At 38.5% G+C, this 19485-nt stretch overlaps 1 protein-coding gene across 2 annotated transcripts in view; it reads left to right on the forward strand.

Annotated features, from left to right (window-relative positions):
- The window catches only part of GNAL (G protein subunit alpha L), a 193655-nt gene that overhangs the window by 69582 nt on the left and 104588 nt on the right, over positions 1-19485 (forward strand). Inside the window, exons 1-4 of one of the 2 annotated variants that reach the window (XM_050326183.1) lie at positions 1373-1976; positions 2298-2370; positions 3211-3265; positions 3451-3570. In XM_050326183.1, the coding sequence (XP_050182140.1) occupies positions 1838-1976; positions 2298-2370; positions 3211-3265; positions 3451-3570 (387 nt within the window). In that variant the 5' untranslated portion in view covers positions 1373-1837. Of the gene's footprint in view, positions 1-1372; positions 1977-2297; positions 2371-3210; positions 3266-3450; positions 3571-19485 lie in introns of those variants that run through there. The other variant, XM_050326172.1, reaches the window with a different exon arrangement.

The raw sequence follows: 19485 nt of genomic DNA on the forward strand, positions 1-19485 counted from the left end.
CTCCACCACAGGTGGAGCAGTACCTGTTTCTTTTTTGGGTCCTGCCCTTTTCACCTTCCTCTGGTGTGCACTCAACATAGACAGTACCACTTTCAGCACTTTTCACCATTGAAAGAGAGCCATTGAAAAAAAAACTAAACTAAATCCTTCTGCTTGTAAAACCCAGTTTCTTTTTTCCCACCACATTCATCTCAAGACTTTTTAGATTAAAATGCTGTTTTGTTTGATTGAAGTTGATGGCAATCTCTCTTTGTTTTTAGTTGAGACCAAGAGTTTGCACACATATGTAGCTATCAAAATACTAAATTTTCAGTAATCCATCCTTGGAAGTATGAGGGAATAATAATATTTGGAGATAAAAGCTGAAAGTATGTCGGGAATTCAGAGTCATGCCTATCCTTTTTCTAGTGCTCTTGTGCTTCAGTGTATCAAGGATCACATTTGAGTTGTGCAGGTGGTTTCTACACAGCGGAAGTTTAGGAAGAGCCAGGTGCTTTACTGCTGCTTTTGCACTGAGATGCCAGTTTGCAAGGCAAGAGATTTGTAGCAAGAAAGAATACCTATAAGGTTGTCTAGCTTCAAGTTTCATTTTAGGACCTAAAATGGAGGTAAATGAAGGAACAGGGATACGGTTTCTTTCTGAGATTTGTTGTTGTGGTGATATTAGCATGCATGTTATCACGTTCGGATTAAACATTATCATGAGCTGCTTGGACAGCTTCATTTTCTGGTTCAGCTGATACGGTTTGGAATATTCAGTGGAAAAAAACCAGCGGTGCTGTGACAAGTTGTGGACAGGGACATTTTGTTTGTTAAGAAGGCGAGGCGGGGTGTTTGTGCCTGTGCGTTTTGTACCCCTATGTCGGGGTACACGCGGGCAGCCCCCCCCCCCGCACACCCCACCCCGCTGGCACGGGCAGGCTCCCGGCGCTGCTCCCCCAGGTCAGTCACGATGGCAGCCACCACCTGGGCCATGCCAGCCTGGGATTTCAGACCCAGGAGTGCCAGCCCTTGCTCTGGTAGCGGCCGGGCTCTTCCAGCACCGCCGAGGAACGCGGGGAAAGATCGGGAAAGGCCCCCCCCTAGCTCCGCGGGCGCAGCGCCCCGCAGCCCCTTCCCCTCCGCCAGGCCGCGGGCGGGGGGGGCCGGAGGCCGCGGGTCCCGCGGAGGCGAGGCCAGATGCAGGTTTTGGCGGCGGCAGCGCTGGCGGGGCGCGGGGGCCGTGAGGGGCCGTGAGGGGCGGCCAGGGCGGCCCGGGGCGGGGGGCGCGGGCCCCGCGGAGCCGCCCGGCCCCGGCCCCGCAGGATCCAGGTAGATCCGTCCGGCTTTTACCTTTCTCCTTCGGCTTCCCTGCGCGTAAGGGCTGGTAGCGGGGCTGTTTCCTGGTCTCGCAGAAAGAGGCAGTGCTGAGTTAGGAAGACAAAAATAGACCTTTACAGAGAAATATAGGGATTGTGTGCGCTGTGGGGAGGGAGAGCGGAGAGCGGCACCCGGCTGGTTTCCAGGAGGAGCCCTTTTCTCTCCCTCTCGTTGCATGTTAGGCATTTTTGCACAGATTTCTCCCCCCACCCCCTCCCCGCCGGGGCAGGGACACCTCTGCCGGCTGCTCTCCGCATCTCTGGTGGGGAGCGAACCAGCCAACTCCGCTGCGATCGGAAAGCGGCCAGAGACCATTTTATGTGAGCGAGCCGGGGGGGAAGAAGAGGAGAGAGACCGTCGCAGGGACACACACGGATATAAAGACTTGTCTTCTGCCTCCCTCCTCCCCGTCCCTCTCCCCCTTGTAAATACTAAATCTGTGAAGGCAGCGATTTGACATCCACCCTAAGCAGCGGCTATGGGGTGTTTGGGCAACAGCAAAACGGAGGATCAGCGTATCGATGAGAAAGCGCAGCGAGAAGCCAACAAAAAAATAGAGAAGCAGTTGCAGAAAGAGAGGCTGGCTTATAAAGCGACACACCGCTTGCTGCTCCTGGGTAAGAAGGAAGGGGCAGAGGTGGGGGACGGGGGAGAGGAGGGCGAGGAGGGGGCATCTGCCCCAGCCCGCCGGGGCGGCAGGGCGAGCGGCGAGGGGAGATGCGGCGTGCGCCTTAGGTATGAAAAACGTAGGCTGTTGTACTGAGCAGTGAGCGAGGCGTCCGCAGATCGAGCTCAGCGCCTGAGCCACATGGATGCACACATACAGAAATGCTGCCGAGGTGGGAGATGCTGTAGCGTCCAAAAAAAAAAAAAAAAACCACTCCGACCCCCCCAGCCTGAACCGTGTATCACAATGTTCTCCCTTCTTTCTCTTTTAGGGGCTGGTGAGTCAGGAAAAAGCACTATTGTGAAACAAATGCGAATCCTACATGTCAATGGATTTAATTCAGAGTAAGAATTATTGACACTTTGTGACTTATTTTTCCTTAAATGTTGGAAAAAGGTTAACACACAGTAGGCTAGGAAATTTCTCCTCTCATCCCCTGTGTTTTGGTGGCTTGACACTGCGTTTTGAGGGAGGGAGGCGAGTGAGAATAAGGAAATTGTTGCTATTGTATGTTTGCATTTTCTCCTTCTGGCCCCTTTACTGTATTTTTACACTGTTGCTACTGCAGCGCTTGACAGGCCCCTGTGTAGCAACAACATGGCGACTACTTTTTACATAGAAGCAAATAACCAAATATTGCATCTGTCTGTAATATAAAAATACATGACAAGTCATATTAAGGATGACAGTGTGTGCTGTTTTTCCGGTGTTGGGGTTAGCGTAAAACTGAAACTAATTTTGCATATTTGTTAGAAATCATCCTGTTTTATGAGGCTACATCGTTTTCCCCCTGAAGAACTCTTTGCCAGAAAGCATTATTAATCCATAGCATTAGTTTTAGATATCTGTTTGTCTTCAGCTGTGTGTTGGTAATTTCAAGCATGTTTACAGCATGTTGTAGAAATGAAAGAATGACTTCCAGTTCCATCAGGGGAGGCTTTGCAGATGTGTCCATGATTGTCTGATTTTAAAAAATATCTCAGGGATGAATGTGCATTGCTCTTCATATTGTGCAAGAAAAGGGATAAGGGGAAAAAATATTTTTCTTGCTTTTTTTTTCTGTTAGTATGTTTTAATGACTGAAGAGCAGATAAACAAGCGATCAGTGAAAAAAAATTAAATGCAACTGACTGAACTGCTTTGGAAGAAAAAATCAAAGTGTTAATATTTCTGTTTTAATGCAGAGAAAAGAAACAGAAAATACTGGATATTCGGAAAAATGTTAAAGATGCGATTGTGGTAAGAACACACTTTATACTGTTCTTAAATGCTTGGTTTTGCTGGAAATGAGAAGGATTGTGCTCTCCAAGATTGTGATGAGAGAAATCCCATTTTGCTGATCAGATTGGATTATCTTCTATTGATCCTGTATCCCGCGTTTATCCAGATTAATGTGTTTGTTTTTTTGTTTTATCCAATTCTAGACTATAGTTTCAGCAATGAGCACTTTAATACCCCCAGTTCCATTGGCCAACCCAGAAAACCAATTTCGAATGGACTACATCAAGAGTATAGCTCCTCTTTCTGACTTTGACTATACACAGGTAAGAATACAAACAACTCATTTATTCTGCTTCAAGGGGGTACGTGTTGCTTCACTTTGATGTGCTGTAACATTGGAGTTTTTTACTTTTTGATGGTCATGGGAAGACCTTATGCCAGCATCACCTCTGGTTAGCTTTCTTACAAGACTGTGGTGGTTGCACCTGTTTTAGTGGTGCAGGGTTTTGTTGTTATGGATTTATTTGCTGCTGTTTGTAAATGCTGCTGTTTCTGCATCTAGTTCTCTTCAGATTTTCTGATGCAATCATACATATTGACACATCAAATAAGACTTTGTTGAAAGCTGATTTCCTACGTGGAATTAGGTGCAGGATGTTAGCCTGAGGAGTTACTGTCTACCTACAGGAAAGGATGTAAAAGGAAATAAAAGGCTGGAGTGGCCTCAGTGTTGTTTCCCAAACTTACTGCACTTCAGAGGGGAAGGTCGTGTAAGCAGTGGTCAAGTAAGGTGGTGGTTTGCTTCCTTGTGTATTGTAGTTGGCGTGAGCAGTAGTTTGCTTCTATGTAAATGTTGCCTTCTTTAGATATGGAATCGTTTGAAAATAAGGATTTCTATATGGAGGCTACTCTTTTGTAGACAAATGAGAGGTACTTTTCAGATTGACTTGCATAGGCATCTTATGTTAAATTATTTTCATCTTTTTATGCTATTATTTATAGGAACATGCATAGAATGTTTCATATTTATGCATTATATGAAAGCAAGTGCACAGACATTCTGAATTTTATTTTTGCAGTATCACAGTTTTTAATTTGCCTTAAAATGATACTGAAAGCAATTTGTTATGGATACAGTAAGGACTTAAAAAAATCTTCATTCATTGGCTAAATGATTGTGAGTTGTACATGCTATCAATGTTACCAGAGAAGGCATTTACAAGAGAGTGTCTTTAGGTTATTATAGCTTCAGGGGGGAAGGGGGAGAAGGGGAAGAGTCCTTTCTTTATTATGTGACTCATATTCTCTGATGTGTGGTTTTGCCTCTGGTAAACCTACCACTTTGAAGGTTCAAGATAAAGAAAAATTATCAGACATCTTGTACAGCTAGAATTTAACACAGAATGCAGATGTACAGAAAACGACTGCAAGGTACACCCACATATTGCATAATTGCTCAATTGGTGGATGCAACTTAGTGAAAATGAGAAACTCTTTTTAAAAGTGGAATGTGAGCTTGACATGAAGTATTTGTCTTATGCAGGTATTAAAGCTCTGAGGCATTTGTTGCTCATTTTATGTGGACTTTTTTTTTTTGCTTGAATTTCGACCATTGGATGTTTGAGTAAAATAAATGGTGGCATATATACTTTGCAGTTCTCTATAGTACATCTGTTTCTTTTGAGTTTCTGGGATAAAAGAGAGCTAATCTGGACTTTCCATAGGGCTAGAGATATTTTTTATTTTTATTATTTGCAAATTTTCTCCTTTTTCACAGAAGTTGACTATATATGGACAAATTTGACTCACTGTTTGATATTTTATACAGGAGAAAATTTAGCCTTCTTGGAGGGGGAAAGAATAGGACCCAGTGGACATTAAAACAATTAATAATTCATTTGAAATCTCTATTCAAATGCCATTTTGGTTTAAAATAAAAATATTAATAAGTACTTTTTAATTAAGTAGGTTTTCTGAAAATACCATCATGTTATTTGTAATAGTGTCAATTACTAGTCCTAATTAAAAAAAAATTTAAAGTTGTAACAAGTTTAAAAAAGAAATCTAGTGCTGGTTTAGAAGTAAATATATTTCTGTGTCACTTTCATATTTTCCCTCTTGCTTTCTTCTCAGCTCAGTTCATAGGTTTAATATTTGTAAAATGTAAAGTATGCCTAGATTTTTTTTGTTTGGCTTGTGTTTTTTTAATTTTTCTAGGTTTAGTATGTTACTTGTCTCTAGGAAGATTTTTGAGCAAGACAGATTGAAAAAAAAAAAGTGTTATTGTGCTTCAGGGCTTGTTTCTACTCCAGTTTAAGTCAATGATAAAGTAAAATTAGGTTTCCAGCTGAAATAACTTTTGACCCATTTAGTATTTTTGGATAAGGACAAATATAAAAATAAATACTTGGATAGTAATCAGCTGTGCATCCTTTGCTAAGCATTACTAATTCCGTAATTAATAGCTGATATATGGAATGAGGCCTTCTGAGCTCAAGAAACTAACACAGTATTTAACGGGAGACATTCAAGTTCTAATCATCCTTACTTAAAGACAGCTGTAAAGGAAAAAATGGTGACTTAAGCAACTCTGGGGTAAATTTTGGCACATTCTAACACGTGAAAAAGGTTACTCTTCTTTCTCTGAATGAGGGAAGAGGCAGTTTTAGGGCTTTTAACAATATGGATGGTGATGAGCTGTTTAAGACCCTTAGTCTTGCAATGTGAATTACAGATGTGTTATTTTTTGGATGACATTAGCCATGTAATGTGTGTAATAAAAGTCAGTGTGTGTTAGCTGAAGATGCACTTCAGATACATTGCATGCCAAATGTGGGAAAAGGACTGCACCTAATCATGAGTCTTTAAAGAGAGATCCCCGATGAAATGCAAAAACTTCACTGAGGGCACAATAGAACCAACACTCATGGGGCGCTAATTTAAAGGTATTTGTGACATAGGGATGTGCTTGGGCAGACATTCTCAAACTGCATACAAATTAACTAATAGACCTTTACTTGCTAATTAAAATAAGTGGATGTGAAAATACTGATTTCCTATGGGTGAAATCATACTCTTAATTGCAATTTATGGCTGAAATTCTGAGAACTTTGAATAAAGATGGGGGTTTCACTTTCAGACTCTGATAGTTATTTAGGGATTTTGTTTGTCTGTTTTTTCATTACATAGCTCTCTACAAAATGTAAGCAGAACACTTTATTTAGTAGTGAATTTAAGACAAATAGTTTTCTCTTTACAGCCTTCTAACGTTACTTTAGGAGCCTGTGGAGTGCCCCCCACAGTAGTTTTACTTACTTTTTAAAAATTATTGTTTAGTTGGGTTTAGTTATGCTACCTTGATGATTCAGGTATTTGATGTAAAACAAAACTTTCTTGATTTCTTTTATAACTTTTATGTTGTCTTTCATTACTTTTATGAAAGACCGTACAATTTTTACAAAATATTTCCTGGGGGACTGATGGGGTCCAGTTCTATAAATCATAAGGCTAGAGTTTTTACAAAGTTATTAAATATAAATAAGGCAAGTGTTCACTGTATTTTCTTTCTTGATGTTGTGAAAGGAATCAAGATAAATTTTTATCTGACCAGTTTAGTCATTATCTTAGCTCCGTAGTCCACCGTAGAAACAGCAGAAGAGCTTTAACACTGAAATTGAAACATGCGTGCTCTACCAAAAAGGATTTTTTTATTATTTTTGGCAAAGTGTTGATTGATACTTGCTAAAGTCAACAGGAATTGACCTGCTCCATCTTAATCCTTCATTGATGGGGATTTGTTTTGTCCTTTGTGCATCAGAGGGAACATACTAAGGCCATATTATGCTGGTAACTGTGGAAAAACATGGTGTATTATGTAAGGGTGTGTTTACTCAAGTTCAGTTGTCTCTACTGAAGTATTTGAATTTTGTGGGCACCACAAAGCTACTCAGTATGTAATTCCTTCACCCTTTGTCTTCTCAAAAGATGTAGCCCAATTAAGTTGCTTTGCATAACATGCGTCTTGGATCAAGCTCATCTGATGAGTGGTGTGTAGGAAAGAAGCATGGAGTGGTTACCTGCCAGCGGGCGGTATAGGCAAGAGTTTGGCCATATGAACCAGTAACCAGTGAATAATGTGAATCACCTGCTTGAGAGAGAACATGTAAACACTTCACCCAGGTTTTAGGGAACGGGGAGAGTTTTCACAAGATTTGTTTTCCTTTGCAGAGAATGTTTTAGAGAGGCAAAACTTGAACCCTCATATATAATAGTGAATTGTGTGGATGTAGCCTCTTGTGCTGATTTTAGTGTGTGAGTTTTAAATATAATTTTTACAGCTATTTTATTAGTAAGGCAAGCTCTTTAATTTAGCTCTTAAGAATGAAATGTTAATGTGGGCATTGACAGTACTTTAGATTGATCAGGTCTGTGATTTACTTTACATTTTGAGATATTACAGTCTGAGTTCAATTTGATGATGTCAATTTTCCTTCACGTTTTCTTCTTAAAAATTAGGACTTTGTATTCATAATATAAAAACATAAGAAAGAAACAAAAATACTTTTGCTCAGAATTTGAAGTTACATGTATCTCTTTTCAAATTTTTTATGAGAGTTGGTATTCCAATTCAGACTCTCGTTTATGCCTGGTGATCTCTGGTTTTCGCAGTGTGTGTCTCATTGTTTGAAGCAACTGAAAATCTTGCTCAAGTGAAATGTATTGCTGGGCTGTAGAAAATCGTTGTCCTGGATAAGTACTTAAATACAATATTAAAAACATGATAAGTATGGTTCATATATGGTTAAATTTGCTTGGGTTGTGAAGTTAATCCTGTGCCTTTAGTATCCAATTTGTCCGCAAATTGTTTTAAGTGTCCCTTTAAAATGTACTTGATGTAGCCCAAAGGAGTTACAAAATGGCATCATCTTACATTTTTTAATTTTCAAATAATTCACAATATTTCCATCTTTCCATGCAATGTTTTACATGAAAATGCCATAAAATAAAAGAGAGAATGCAGTGAACATTGTGACTCAAATGGCTTCATTTGATTTTTCTTTCTATCTAGATTTTTACTCTAGGGCTTTGTTTACCATTTTGGGTAGAATGAACGCAAGTTTTTATAACTACCTGTGACAACAATACTTAACATTACTATGGTATGAGTCAACATTAACTTTTTAAAATCAATTAGACTTTTAAAAATTAAGTAAGTAATTTGTGGGGGTTTGTGATCTGACATGCGTGCTGGTAGTTTTTCATATTTACACAAACACATCTTTGCCTATTTAAACAAACACAAAAAAGCAGAAGGGCCAGGTAATTATTAAATTGTGTAGGTCCAACAACATTATTACTACCCTGAATTCTTAACACCTGAAGAACTAATGAAGAAGGCTATTAGAGAAGGACAGCTGAAAACACATTCACTATTACAGTTGTTGGGAGCTCCTTAGTCTTCTTACAAAGGTTAAAATTGTCAGGAGAACTGATCCTGAGCAGTAGTGGATGTTAGGAAAAAGTAGCAGTCAGGAAACATGAAATTTTTGTTGTGATAGCTGTGATGGCAGTTGTTTTCCTGCTGTACACTATTAATTAATAGCAGATATTGAAGTTGAAGCTTTTTCATGTTAAGACCAGATTCTGCTGATTCCCAGGAATACCTTTCCTTCTGTATGAAATACCTGTTTGCGTACAGTTGTAGTGTAAGCATGTCTGCATTTCATTAAATCGGCAAACTGAGTCCCTGGTGTTCTGATAGTTGATGTTGAAGTAAAGGTTTCGAGCGTTTCATAGGTGAGATCAAAAAAAACCTTCAGTGTTACATGTTACTTTGTTCTTATTCTCTGAAAGCATTAAGTTTGCTCTTGATAGATCAGTTAGTCCTGTAGTGCTTTCAGAAATAACCAGTCATTATGTTAACCATATTCAAAAATACAAAGACTAGAACTGGGATCATAGTGCAAGCAAGTATAGGACAATTTGGGAGAAGAAAAGGAAAAAAAAAAGAAAAGCATACCAACAAACCCTAAAACCTTTCAACTTCTCAAATTATAATATATACTGAAACTGTAAAATTGCAAAATTGTACCATGACTTTCTTTAATTCCTTTATTTGAATTCATTAATAAATACTCTGAGTTTACTGAAAAAAAGTGGAGCTTAAACCTGGAGTGTTTTCTGTAAGGTACAGCTTTTCTGTGAGGCTCAGGAGTTCTTGCTTAAAATACACTGTTTGTGTTTGGGGTGGTGCTTGCTTTAGACGAAAGAATTCCTTATGATCAAGCATAAAGTCAAGTAAGGTTTTTGCTCTAGTAGAACACTGCTCTGTTTAATCAAAGTGTAACAACATATTTCCTTCTCCCCTTGTTCTAAACTCACTGAACCACAACAGCTTATACCAATGATAAGTAAATAATTAAATTTATGTCCCAGGAAAGGAGCTCAGGGATCTACTTAGGCCCCCATCAATTAACAGTAGAAATACGGAGATCGGGAGCCATAGGAAATCCTGTACCTGGTCACAAATCATCTGAAGTTAATAAATAAAAGTTGTATTCAGAAAAAAAATTAAAAGAAGGTATCTCTGCATTTGTTTCTAGGCCTTTCTATCTCAATATTTTTAAGAACAGATGCAACTTTGAAATATATGGGAAAAGTTCACCTTTTTCACATATAATTTGCCATTTATAGAGGGTTGGATTTTTCCACAGCTTACGCTGTAAAATAATGAATTACATCCCAAAAATACAGTTACTTGAGAAAGTCTTTTGAACAATGCTGCTTATGAATTAAGTGCAGTGTTACATAAAATATTACATCATCATAGTAACACCAAATTAAATGTTTGCTATCTTATATTGTGCATCTGATTTCTCAGATAGCGAGGTGGTATTCACACTTCATCCAGCCTGCCTTTATTATCATCACACAACACAGAGACTTTCACTGTGAAACTGGGAAGATATTATCATTTATTATTATTACTACTAACTAAAACTTAAGTTACTTCTGCGGTCTCTGGAACTGTTGAGATTTTCTGATATTACTTTCAAGTTTTGTGTCCATGAATACAAATTAATTTGAGGTTTTTTGACCATCAGTCCAGCATCCAGTCAGCTACTGCAAATTATTAATAATGAATGTCACATTCTGCCTTTTTTTGCTACAATTTTAGCTGAAAACTTAAAATACTTCTATTGCATTTTACAAGGATAAAAATATTTTTACGTCTAAATTTGGATATTGATTTGATGGCAACAGGAAGACTAATAACTTGAATTATCATTTTAAGTAGGAGTGACTGATTTTCCTCGCAGAACCAAAAATCTACTGGAGAATCATTTATGAACCTTAGAATATTTCTCTTTAAATCATCTACTTTTCACTGTACACCCTAATTTTGAATTTAAGAAAGGCAGAAGCAATAGTTTAAAGCCTGTACGACCGTCATCTTTGTACCGGTCACAGGTCTGTGAAGGACACTGATTTATTTTGAACTGTGGTTGTTGGGGGGCTGCTGCTTTGAATTCCTTCGCAACTGTGGCTGCTGCTAGGGTGTCTTCTGAAAGTGAGTCTGCAACGTGGAGGTGGCGGCAGTCCTTCACTATCCCCGGCGGTAAGGTTCAGAAAGACAGCTGAAGGAATAGCATTGGTCCCTAGGTTGGTGCTTGACAGAGCTGTAGTAGCCTGGCCAGAATCAGAAACTGATCCTGATTCCCAGTCTTTCTTTGGGGAAGAAACAGAAAAGAAATCCTTGTAATTTTTACCGCTTAGGTTGAGTTGTATTGAAATCTCTGGAGAAGATTTAATTGCAAAGTAGTGTGTAGTTTATTAAGATTTGACATGCACTTAAAAATGTTTGCAAGACATTCACTTGTTTGTCCCCTTATGTGTAAATCAAACTGAATCGTAATGAAAGTAAATGTAAATACATGCAAAAAGTAACGACATTCTTAATGAAGACACACTATCCCTTAAGTCCAAGGATGATGACATCTCAGACTTTTGCAAGTGGCAGTTTTCAGAAGAAGGGTATTTAAATTTTTAATGAATTGCTATTATTTATAAAGTACATTAAAACAAAATTTCTATCACAACCAAGGAAAAAGTAAACATATCAGAGTATGTTTCACGATTGCCCTTATTTTCAATTAATTTTTTTTCATCTCCTAAGCTAAGGGTAGCAGGTTGATTTGCTGCTTTTGCCATTTTTGAGTGCTCTGTAAAAGTAATGTGTTCACTAGCCAGGGAGAATCTTTTTTTTTTTTTTTTTGACTTCATATCAGGGATAAATCATCACATGCATGTATCTTGTCACTGAAGCCAGTGAAGACCATGGAACAGAGGATATCACCTACTCAGATACTATGAGTGTCATTATTTAGAGTTTCAAAGAAGTGAGTGTTCATCTGCACAACAGCAAAGCGCTGCATCCCCTCTCTTCAGCACCTGATGAGATCATAGCTTCCGTTTCTGAAGCAGTGCCGAGCATTGCCAGATTAGACCATTGCTTGTTTGTTTCATCACCTCCAGAGCTCGTACTTATTGTCAACAGTGGATTATCTTTTTTAATGTCAACATAGTCTGCACCAACAGACAGGATATTCGGTTTGCAGAAGGTAGCAACCTGAGCTGAGGAATAGAGAGCAAGCGAAACAGTGTGAACAGAAGACTCTGTATACCTTGCATACAATGAAGTAAATAGGTTGAAAACCAAAAGTATCATGAACAATCTTTTTTCCCCTGAGTATCTAAGAAGCTCTTTACAATAAATGTAAATAGGACTATAAAGCAGATAAAAGGCAAGAACAATGCACATTTGCAGTTAACTGCTAAAAGTTTCCATAAAATGCTTCTGGTTTTGTTCTGTCACCTATGTCACATAATTTGTTTTTCTGTAGTTAAAGAGATTCAATTCAAGTTTTAGGACCTTCTCTTTAAAAGGAGTCAGGAGGAGAATGTAATTTGTAAAACACAGTTTCAAGTTTATATTGCCTTTTACTTTGGAAGCTCTTGCAATAATTTCTTGGAACAGAGCTACCTCTGGTTGTAAGCACGCCAGCTATCACTCGAAGCATGCAGATTATGGTTTCTTGCTTTAAATCAGTAGATTAATTTTGGTTGGTTTAAAGTGTACTCTTGTAATTAATCTACTAGTATTTGTTTTAAAAACCTGTGCTGGATGTTTTGAAAAGATATTTATCCTTGGGCAAGAAGAATATTGGAAATTTTTCTGTTATGTCGACGTTAGAGATGAACTTTGCCTTTTAAATCTTTTAAAAGTAAATGTTTTCTGACACTTCTGCCAATTCATTCCATTTGAATTTTCTTAGTGCTGTCAGTAGGACTTAAACATATTTTAATGCAAATAATTATCCCACTGTTTTGAACTGTGAAATTGTTTAGCAAGATAAAATAGGCTAAAGATATGCAAGCCCTCTTATCTCTCTTAATTCGGTGAACGCTTTTTGATCACGTCCACCCTCACTTCCATAGGATGTTAAGTGACAGAGCTGTGCAGATCATTCTTTTCTTAACATACACCCACATACTTTCTTTCATAGGAGCTAAATAATATCAGATTTAAGAACTGTCAAGTAGGAAAACAAGAAAAGGCAAAGAATGGTTAACTAAAATAGGGGAAAGTATGTCCTCGCTACCCTCTGCAGACAACTAACTGCCCCTTGTCTGCAGACCTACAGCTGACTGCAAATAGCAGCAGGACCTCATTGCCAGTCAAGTCCAGAGTGCCTTTGGTGCAGGCTGTGTGCCTTGAGGAGTTCTCAACTTTAGGCAAATAAAAAAAAGCGAAGAAATGTGAATGAAAAAACTATGCAGTGAATACACGGTCACTTCTGTGTTGTCACTGGCTAGAGGAAGAGGTCAGGTCTCACCACTTGCTACTGAAACCATGTAATTAATTATCAGGTTTCCAGCAGGGATCACAGAAGAGTGAGGCTTCCTAGCAGAATTTTTAGCTTTAAACATTTGAGTGAGAATATTCCTTGAGGCAGGCAAGTGTCCTCTACCTTCTCTTTCCATCTCAGGATGTCAATGTTGCCTTTTCATTTTGGTAAGAGAAGACTCTCTTGTTTAGGACAGCATACTTGTCATTGAACAGTAGAGCTTTTCTTTTTCCACCCCTAGAATTAGAGTTTTTAATCACTGTTGTTATCTGCTAAATTCCTTCCTAGATTTTAAGAACAGCAAACTTAACATTCTAACCTATAGCAGAGTGTATATTATGGACCAAAAGGCTAATTAGTCAGAGAATACATAAATGAGAAATCATAATTAAAAAATAATTGTATGGTCTAAAAATCATATCAGTAGAGGAAGATGGCTTTTGGCATTTCTGAGAGCCAGCCATTCAAACTGCAGAAGATTTTCACTGGATTTTGAAGAAATAAGGGAATAAATTTCATCCTTGGCCTTCAGTTCTACAGAGCAGGGTTTGATTCTTCTCACTGATGAATGAGCCTGACAAGAACTACAAAATTCCATAAATACAGAAATCATCCAAAGCAACTCTATTCCCTAGGGTCTAATCTTGCAAAGGCTTAAACATATGGATATATATGGACCTAAATGCACAACTAGTACTGCCAGCCCAGCATTCATGCAGCTGAGCTTCCGGTTATGCAGTGATATTAATATAAAAATCACAAATACTTTCAATTGAAAAGCAAAACAAGCAGATCATTTTTCCCTGTTAATTTTATATTTGGGAGGTCGTTTAGCACTTTTATGGATTTTCTTGGGGGTGGGTAAAGTTGTGTAGGTTAAAGATTGGCACAGAACTTGAAATAAGCAAAATCTTTTTCAGATAAGTGACAGTTCTGTGGATGCTATTAAGCTGTGAACAGTAGGTCTTTTCAATCACTGTGATTCATTTTCATATTGTGTTTTTTTTTTAATAATAATATCTTTAAAAGGCTTGCTGAACAGTAAGCTGCACCAGCATAACTTTCTGTGCAGAAGGAAAGGTTTCATGCACAGTCTTAGATAATTTACCTTAAATTGATATGCACAGCTTAATAAAACCTTAAGAAAACTGTACCAGCTCGGATCATGGGTTCATTTAGCACCAAATCTCATATCTGACCATGATTGATTGTGAAACAGGAAAAAGAGTTTAAGAAGGGGACAAGCACATAGTAGTATTTCCCACATTGATTGTCCTGATCTCTGCAGTTTTATGACTGAGGTATTTTTTGACTGGGAGTGGTATTTCTGTATTTAATAATTTTTGTGGATTTTTCTTTCAGGAATTTCCCTTTCCCTCTTCCCCCCTTCCCCCCCCGACCCCCAACATGTGTGAACTTTAATTTATGGCAGTGAGTTCTGCAGTTTAAGTATGTATTGTATGAGGAAGTGCCACTTGATTGATTTGGAGGGTTTTGTTTGTCCTGTTGGTTTTTTTCCTCCAGGCCTGCTGCCCACTGGCCTTTCCTAGTTTCTCTATTAGAAATATTTCATCTTTTCTACGTTGCCCATCTCATTGCATATCATATCACTTCAGATATTTGTCTTTGCTCTAAAGAGTCTACTTAGCTTACTCCATGTCTTTGCTCATTCTTGTTTCCCTTTCATATATCTTCTAGTTTTACTACACCCTGTTTGCAGTGACAAACCAGAACTACAGTATTCAAGGTGTTATGTTTTCTTTCTTATTATCTAGGGTTTTTTTATTGGGGGGTTGTTTTTGTTTTACATTTTTGGGGGTTTTTTTGATGCTGAGTTGATATCTTTATAGAATTATAGTAGATTATTTTATAATTCCAGGAGAACTTGAACACCATTGCAGGTAAGAGGAATATGTGTGTGAAGGTCTCTGTACCAACACTAGCAGAGCCCAAAGGGTACTATTAATGATAATTATCCTTATTCTTCTCTGGTATTTTCAGACCTGTCATACATTTTGACTAGTCTGTTCAAAAAATCCATTGCATTCAATTTTTTATTCTTTTATGTGTAATGACATGTCTTCTCATTTGCTATGCTGCCGTGTATGACTTATGAAGAAGCATTTTTAAAATTATCTACCATGACTAATATTTTCTTCTGTGCAGAAGAACACATTTTATTTTTGTCCTTAAAATGGAAAATAAATTGGTCTTCAGCCTGATTTTGGAGAGGCAATGTTTACAGTACCACAAAGGACATTTGTGCTTTCAAATCTGCTCATAGTTCCTTAATCGTTCATTACAGTTTGCCTGATTTAGCAGAAAAGAAGACCATTGTTTGGAACCCTTCTCATTAGAGAAATCAAATGTTTAAAAATACCAAAATGCCACCTTTTTTTTTTCCTTCGCAGTTCCTAGTGCTGTGTGTCACTAAGAGAAAATGGTCTGAACCTTTTGATCTCCCTTGGGGAAACACTGCAACTAGCAGAAATTTGTTATTTTTATGTCAATTTAGGTCTTACATGATTCAGCACTTGTGGTTTGTGGGAAAAAGCATTGTAGATTGTGATTAAAGGAGCAAAAATAGCAAGGAGCGGCTACGAGAGAAGGCATCTTTTGACTGTTAAAATAATTTTTTATTCACTTTTTTTTATTTTTAAAGCTCTGCATCTGTTCATCTTATTTTCTCTCTCAGTTTTACTAGTACATTTCAAAGAAAATAGTTCAATTCTGTTCCACCTTTGAGGGGTTTTTAGCAGTATAAGGAATTACGAACAAGTTACTGTAGGATCTTGGTAATCTGTACCTTTAAGTCTGTCAAACTTGGTTGTCTCCAACAGGCCAACCAGTCATCCCCTTCTGGCAGCCTCTCAGGAATAAACAGAAAGTCTCTAGGGAAAGGAATGGAAGAGGATACAGGATGCAAAAAAAACTGCTTGTAGTGCAGGAAAAATTCTTTGTTGTAGTAATGGACCACAAACAATGAGTTAACTCATTCTGGGATGCATTAACAAGGCTGTTTTATGAAAAAACCATGAAGTAATTATGCCATACTCTTTGCCAATGGTGAGTCTTCAGCTGGGATATTGTCTCTAATTTTGGGAACTGAACTTAAAAAAAAGTATACAAATGGAGTCCAGAGGAGAGCATCAAGAGTAAGAGGAGACAAAGAAAACTGGGTATGTTTACTCTTGGAAAGAGAACACTCCAAGTTGAAGGGGAAAGGGAGCCAAATACAATTTTTAGTATTTAAAAAGCTGTAATTACGTATTCTTGTGTCCGTCTTTTCAAAGGAGAGGAAATGAAGTTTAGGAGAGGAGAAAATTCGTCTCTTCTGTGATGTGTGGTAGCCCCCATGTGTGGGATATTCTACAACAGTGAATTTAATGATCACAGTCTCACAAATACACTGAGATGCAACTGCCCAGTTTCAGGCGTTTAAGGCTGTATTTTCAGTGACGAATCATCTCATGCTCAAGAAGTTAAAAATTTCTGAAAATCTGGAAAACTTCGGAAGATACAAGGTCACATCACTTGGTCTTTTGCATTTGTCACTTTTCTTTCAGTTCGCAGAGATCCTATGGACGTGTTGGTTGAAAGCCCCTGGGACTTCTTTTCCAAAAGTAAAGCTTCTATAATCACATATTGAATTAATCTAGAGACTTCATTAGCTATTTACCTGATTTGTCATGGCAATGTTGTGTAAACAGACAGTGATTATTTCCCTTAAATAGTGTATGTTCTTCCAGGGTGCTATCAGACAGTGCAGCAGACTGTAATATAGCACATTCAAAACCGTCGTGTGCTTCCACGTGTTGATTGTTTTAAATCTAATGCCTTGCAAGATGCAGAAGATTTAGTATTTCTCGTGGAGAGTTGTGCAGAGCTCCTAATTAGACAGGAGCTAAAATTTCCCTAAAATCGGGGAAAAAAAAAGGCTGGGGAAAGTAATGCAGTCAGGAGTATCATCTCTACAGGCTCCAAGGAGCAAAAAGCATGCCTTCATATGTCTTCAGTTAAAAGCAGCAAGCAGGAGTTTTTGTTTTCTTGCATGTATGCACTGTTGTGCATATATGCATTTAGGACTGTTCCTACTTCTCTACAAGGTTCTAATCTATTCAAGAACTAGGACATCTGTTGGCTAACAGTAGGGTGAAAAATCGAGTTCAGAGGCTGGTAGCTGTAGCCCCTCGAACATATGGAAATGAAAATAGAGTTTGGAGAATAAAGCAAGTTTATCTTAAGTCTGTTGCATCATTGAGAAAGTTCTCCAGGTGACGGGTGGCAGGTGAGTAGCTTTTAAGTGTTGATGACAGCTCCCAAGTATGGAAACATGGAAGGACATGTGGCTCCTGTGGCAAGTGCCACCATTGATAGTCTGTAGGCTTTTTGGAGATATGTGTTGTGCATTTGTCTTCATAAAATGCCTTTGAAAGGGGAGTTAAGACAAAGCTGGTGATTTTCTTAATGAGAGGTTTAAAGAGCTATGGACACAGATCATAGGAAATCAGGTTTCATTAGTTATCTTGCTTGTGATAGCAAATGCTGTAGAAGGTAGAAACAATTCCCATTTTGTATTCCCATTAGTGGTAGTTCCTACGTTCCTAATGAAGTGGGTTTAAGGAGAAAAAATGCTGACATCCATCTTGCGATGTTGTTGACTCGAAGGATTATCACGTTGAAAAGCATATCTTTCTCTTTTTTTGGTTCAGAAATCGTTAGGAGTGGTGTGATTATTATATTACAAGTACAGCCAAATGTCATGCTAATGCCATTCCTGATCCATGCTTACATGATATATGTGAACATACCTAAATTGTAGGACTTTGAATCCTTGGGGAAATACAGAGATAAAAAGTATGCAGTAAATCAAAGTTTTCTTTTTCTTTTTCCCGTTACAAAATATGAACAATAAAACATCCTTGGAAATAACATAATTAGATGGTGGGAGGGGATTAAACATATTACTTTGCTTGGGAAATTTAAAATAAAATATTTGTTAATCAGTTTATGAAGGGCTGCTGTATGGAATGTGAGGATGTAGTAGGGAGAAAACCCTGACTTCAACAGTCGGCCTGATTTTGGGGGGAATTCCAGGCATTCAATTCTAGCAAGAGAGTGCAGTTTGCGCTGAGCACTCTTTGTTTACTGTGCTTAAGGACTGACTGAGTTGTGTCAGTGCCTACTCCTTCTGGGCAGGTTTTTCCAGTGTGGAAAGGGTGGGTTCTTGTTGGGATATGATGTTTCAAAATGGGAGGGCATATCACTGGCCAAGTGACTTTGGAATTCATTTACTTTTTTGACATGTGCTCGTGCGATATCCTTTTCCTGTGTCTGCATCAATTATTTTTCTCCCAAGGTTTTATATTTTAAGCAAGTCATCAGTCTTTGAATCATGTTGCTTCTCTGAGAGTACACGCTGAGTGCTTACTGTTTGGTTTCATATGCATTTGTTCCAGCAATGCTGCCAGGCTAAGCCGTCGTGCTCCTTCCTCCAACCCTCCCCCGTCCCTATCCACTCTGCTTTCCCATTTTTATGCCTGCACTGTGCCCTCAGCTGTGTCCTGGTAAAGCTGTTTGTTTGGCCTGACCAAATGAGGTGGAGGGAGAGGTTATTTTTAGTGCGGATCATTTCCGTGGTTTTAACTGAGGGCGGGTGACACAAAATGGGGAAGAAGAAAGCAGAGATGGGAACAAGCAGTAGGATGTAATGGGAAGGTGATGGCTATCTAAACAAGCAGGCTTACTTCCTCCACCTCTCTATCTATGGTCAGAGATTACAGTCAGACCAAAAGCCACTGGAAATCTGTGTATCAGAAGAAACCCAGTGCAGTGTGTTGGTTTTGCTTCCTCTGATGTGAAGACTGACATTTCTTACAGCGGTTAGGTGGTATAAGAACAGGTCTGTCTTGCTCACCCTTGCCCTTTTGGATAAGTAAACACAGCCACATTCACTGCAGTTATTTCTCAAGTTTGTGGACTGGAGCTTTAAGGCTTAGTCTGATGCCTTTCAAAAGCAATCGACTCACGTGAACTTGAGTATACAAAAGACTTACGTCACTGTTTGAGTCTTATGTCACAAGAACTCTTTTCTCTTGGCTTTGTTGCGTAACTGCAGGCCACTTCTGCTCTATTACTCTATTATTTTTACTGAAAATACAATAGATATGCAAAAATCCAGTGGGTGGTTAGTTGGCCTCAAAAGATATGGCTGGGGATGGTACCTGTAGGTATATACGTTTAAATTCTGTTTATATATTGCCATGGTATTGGACCAGCCAGTGTAATTGTGTTCCTGTGGATGTGAAGTAAAAATGGAGCACTGTTCCA

Source organism: Myiozetetes cayanensis, unplaced genomic scaffold (genome assembly GCF_022539395.1).
Source record: "Myiozetetes cayanensis isolate MyiCay16 unplaced genomic scaffold, myiCay2020 scf1, whole genome shotgun sequence".
Lineage (NCBI taxonomy): Eukaryota > Metazoa > Chordata > Aves > Passeriformes > Tyrannidae > Myiozetetes > Myiozetetes cayanensis.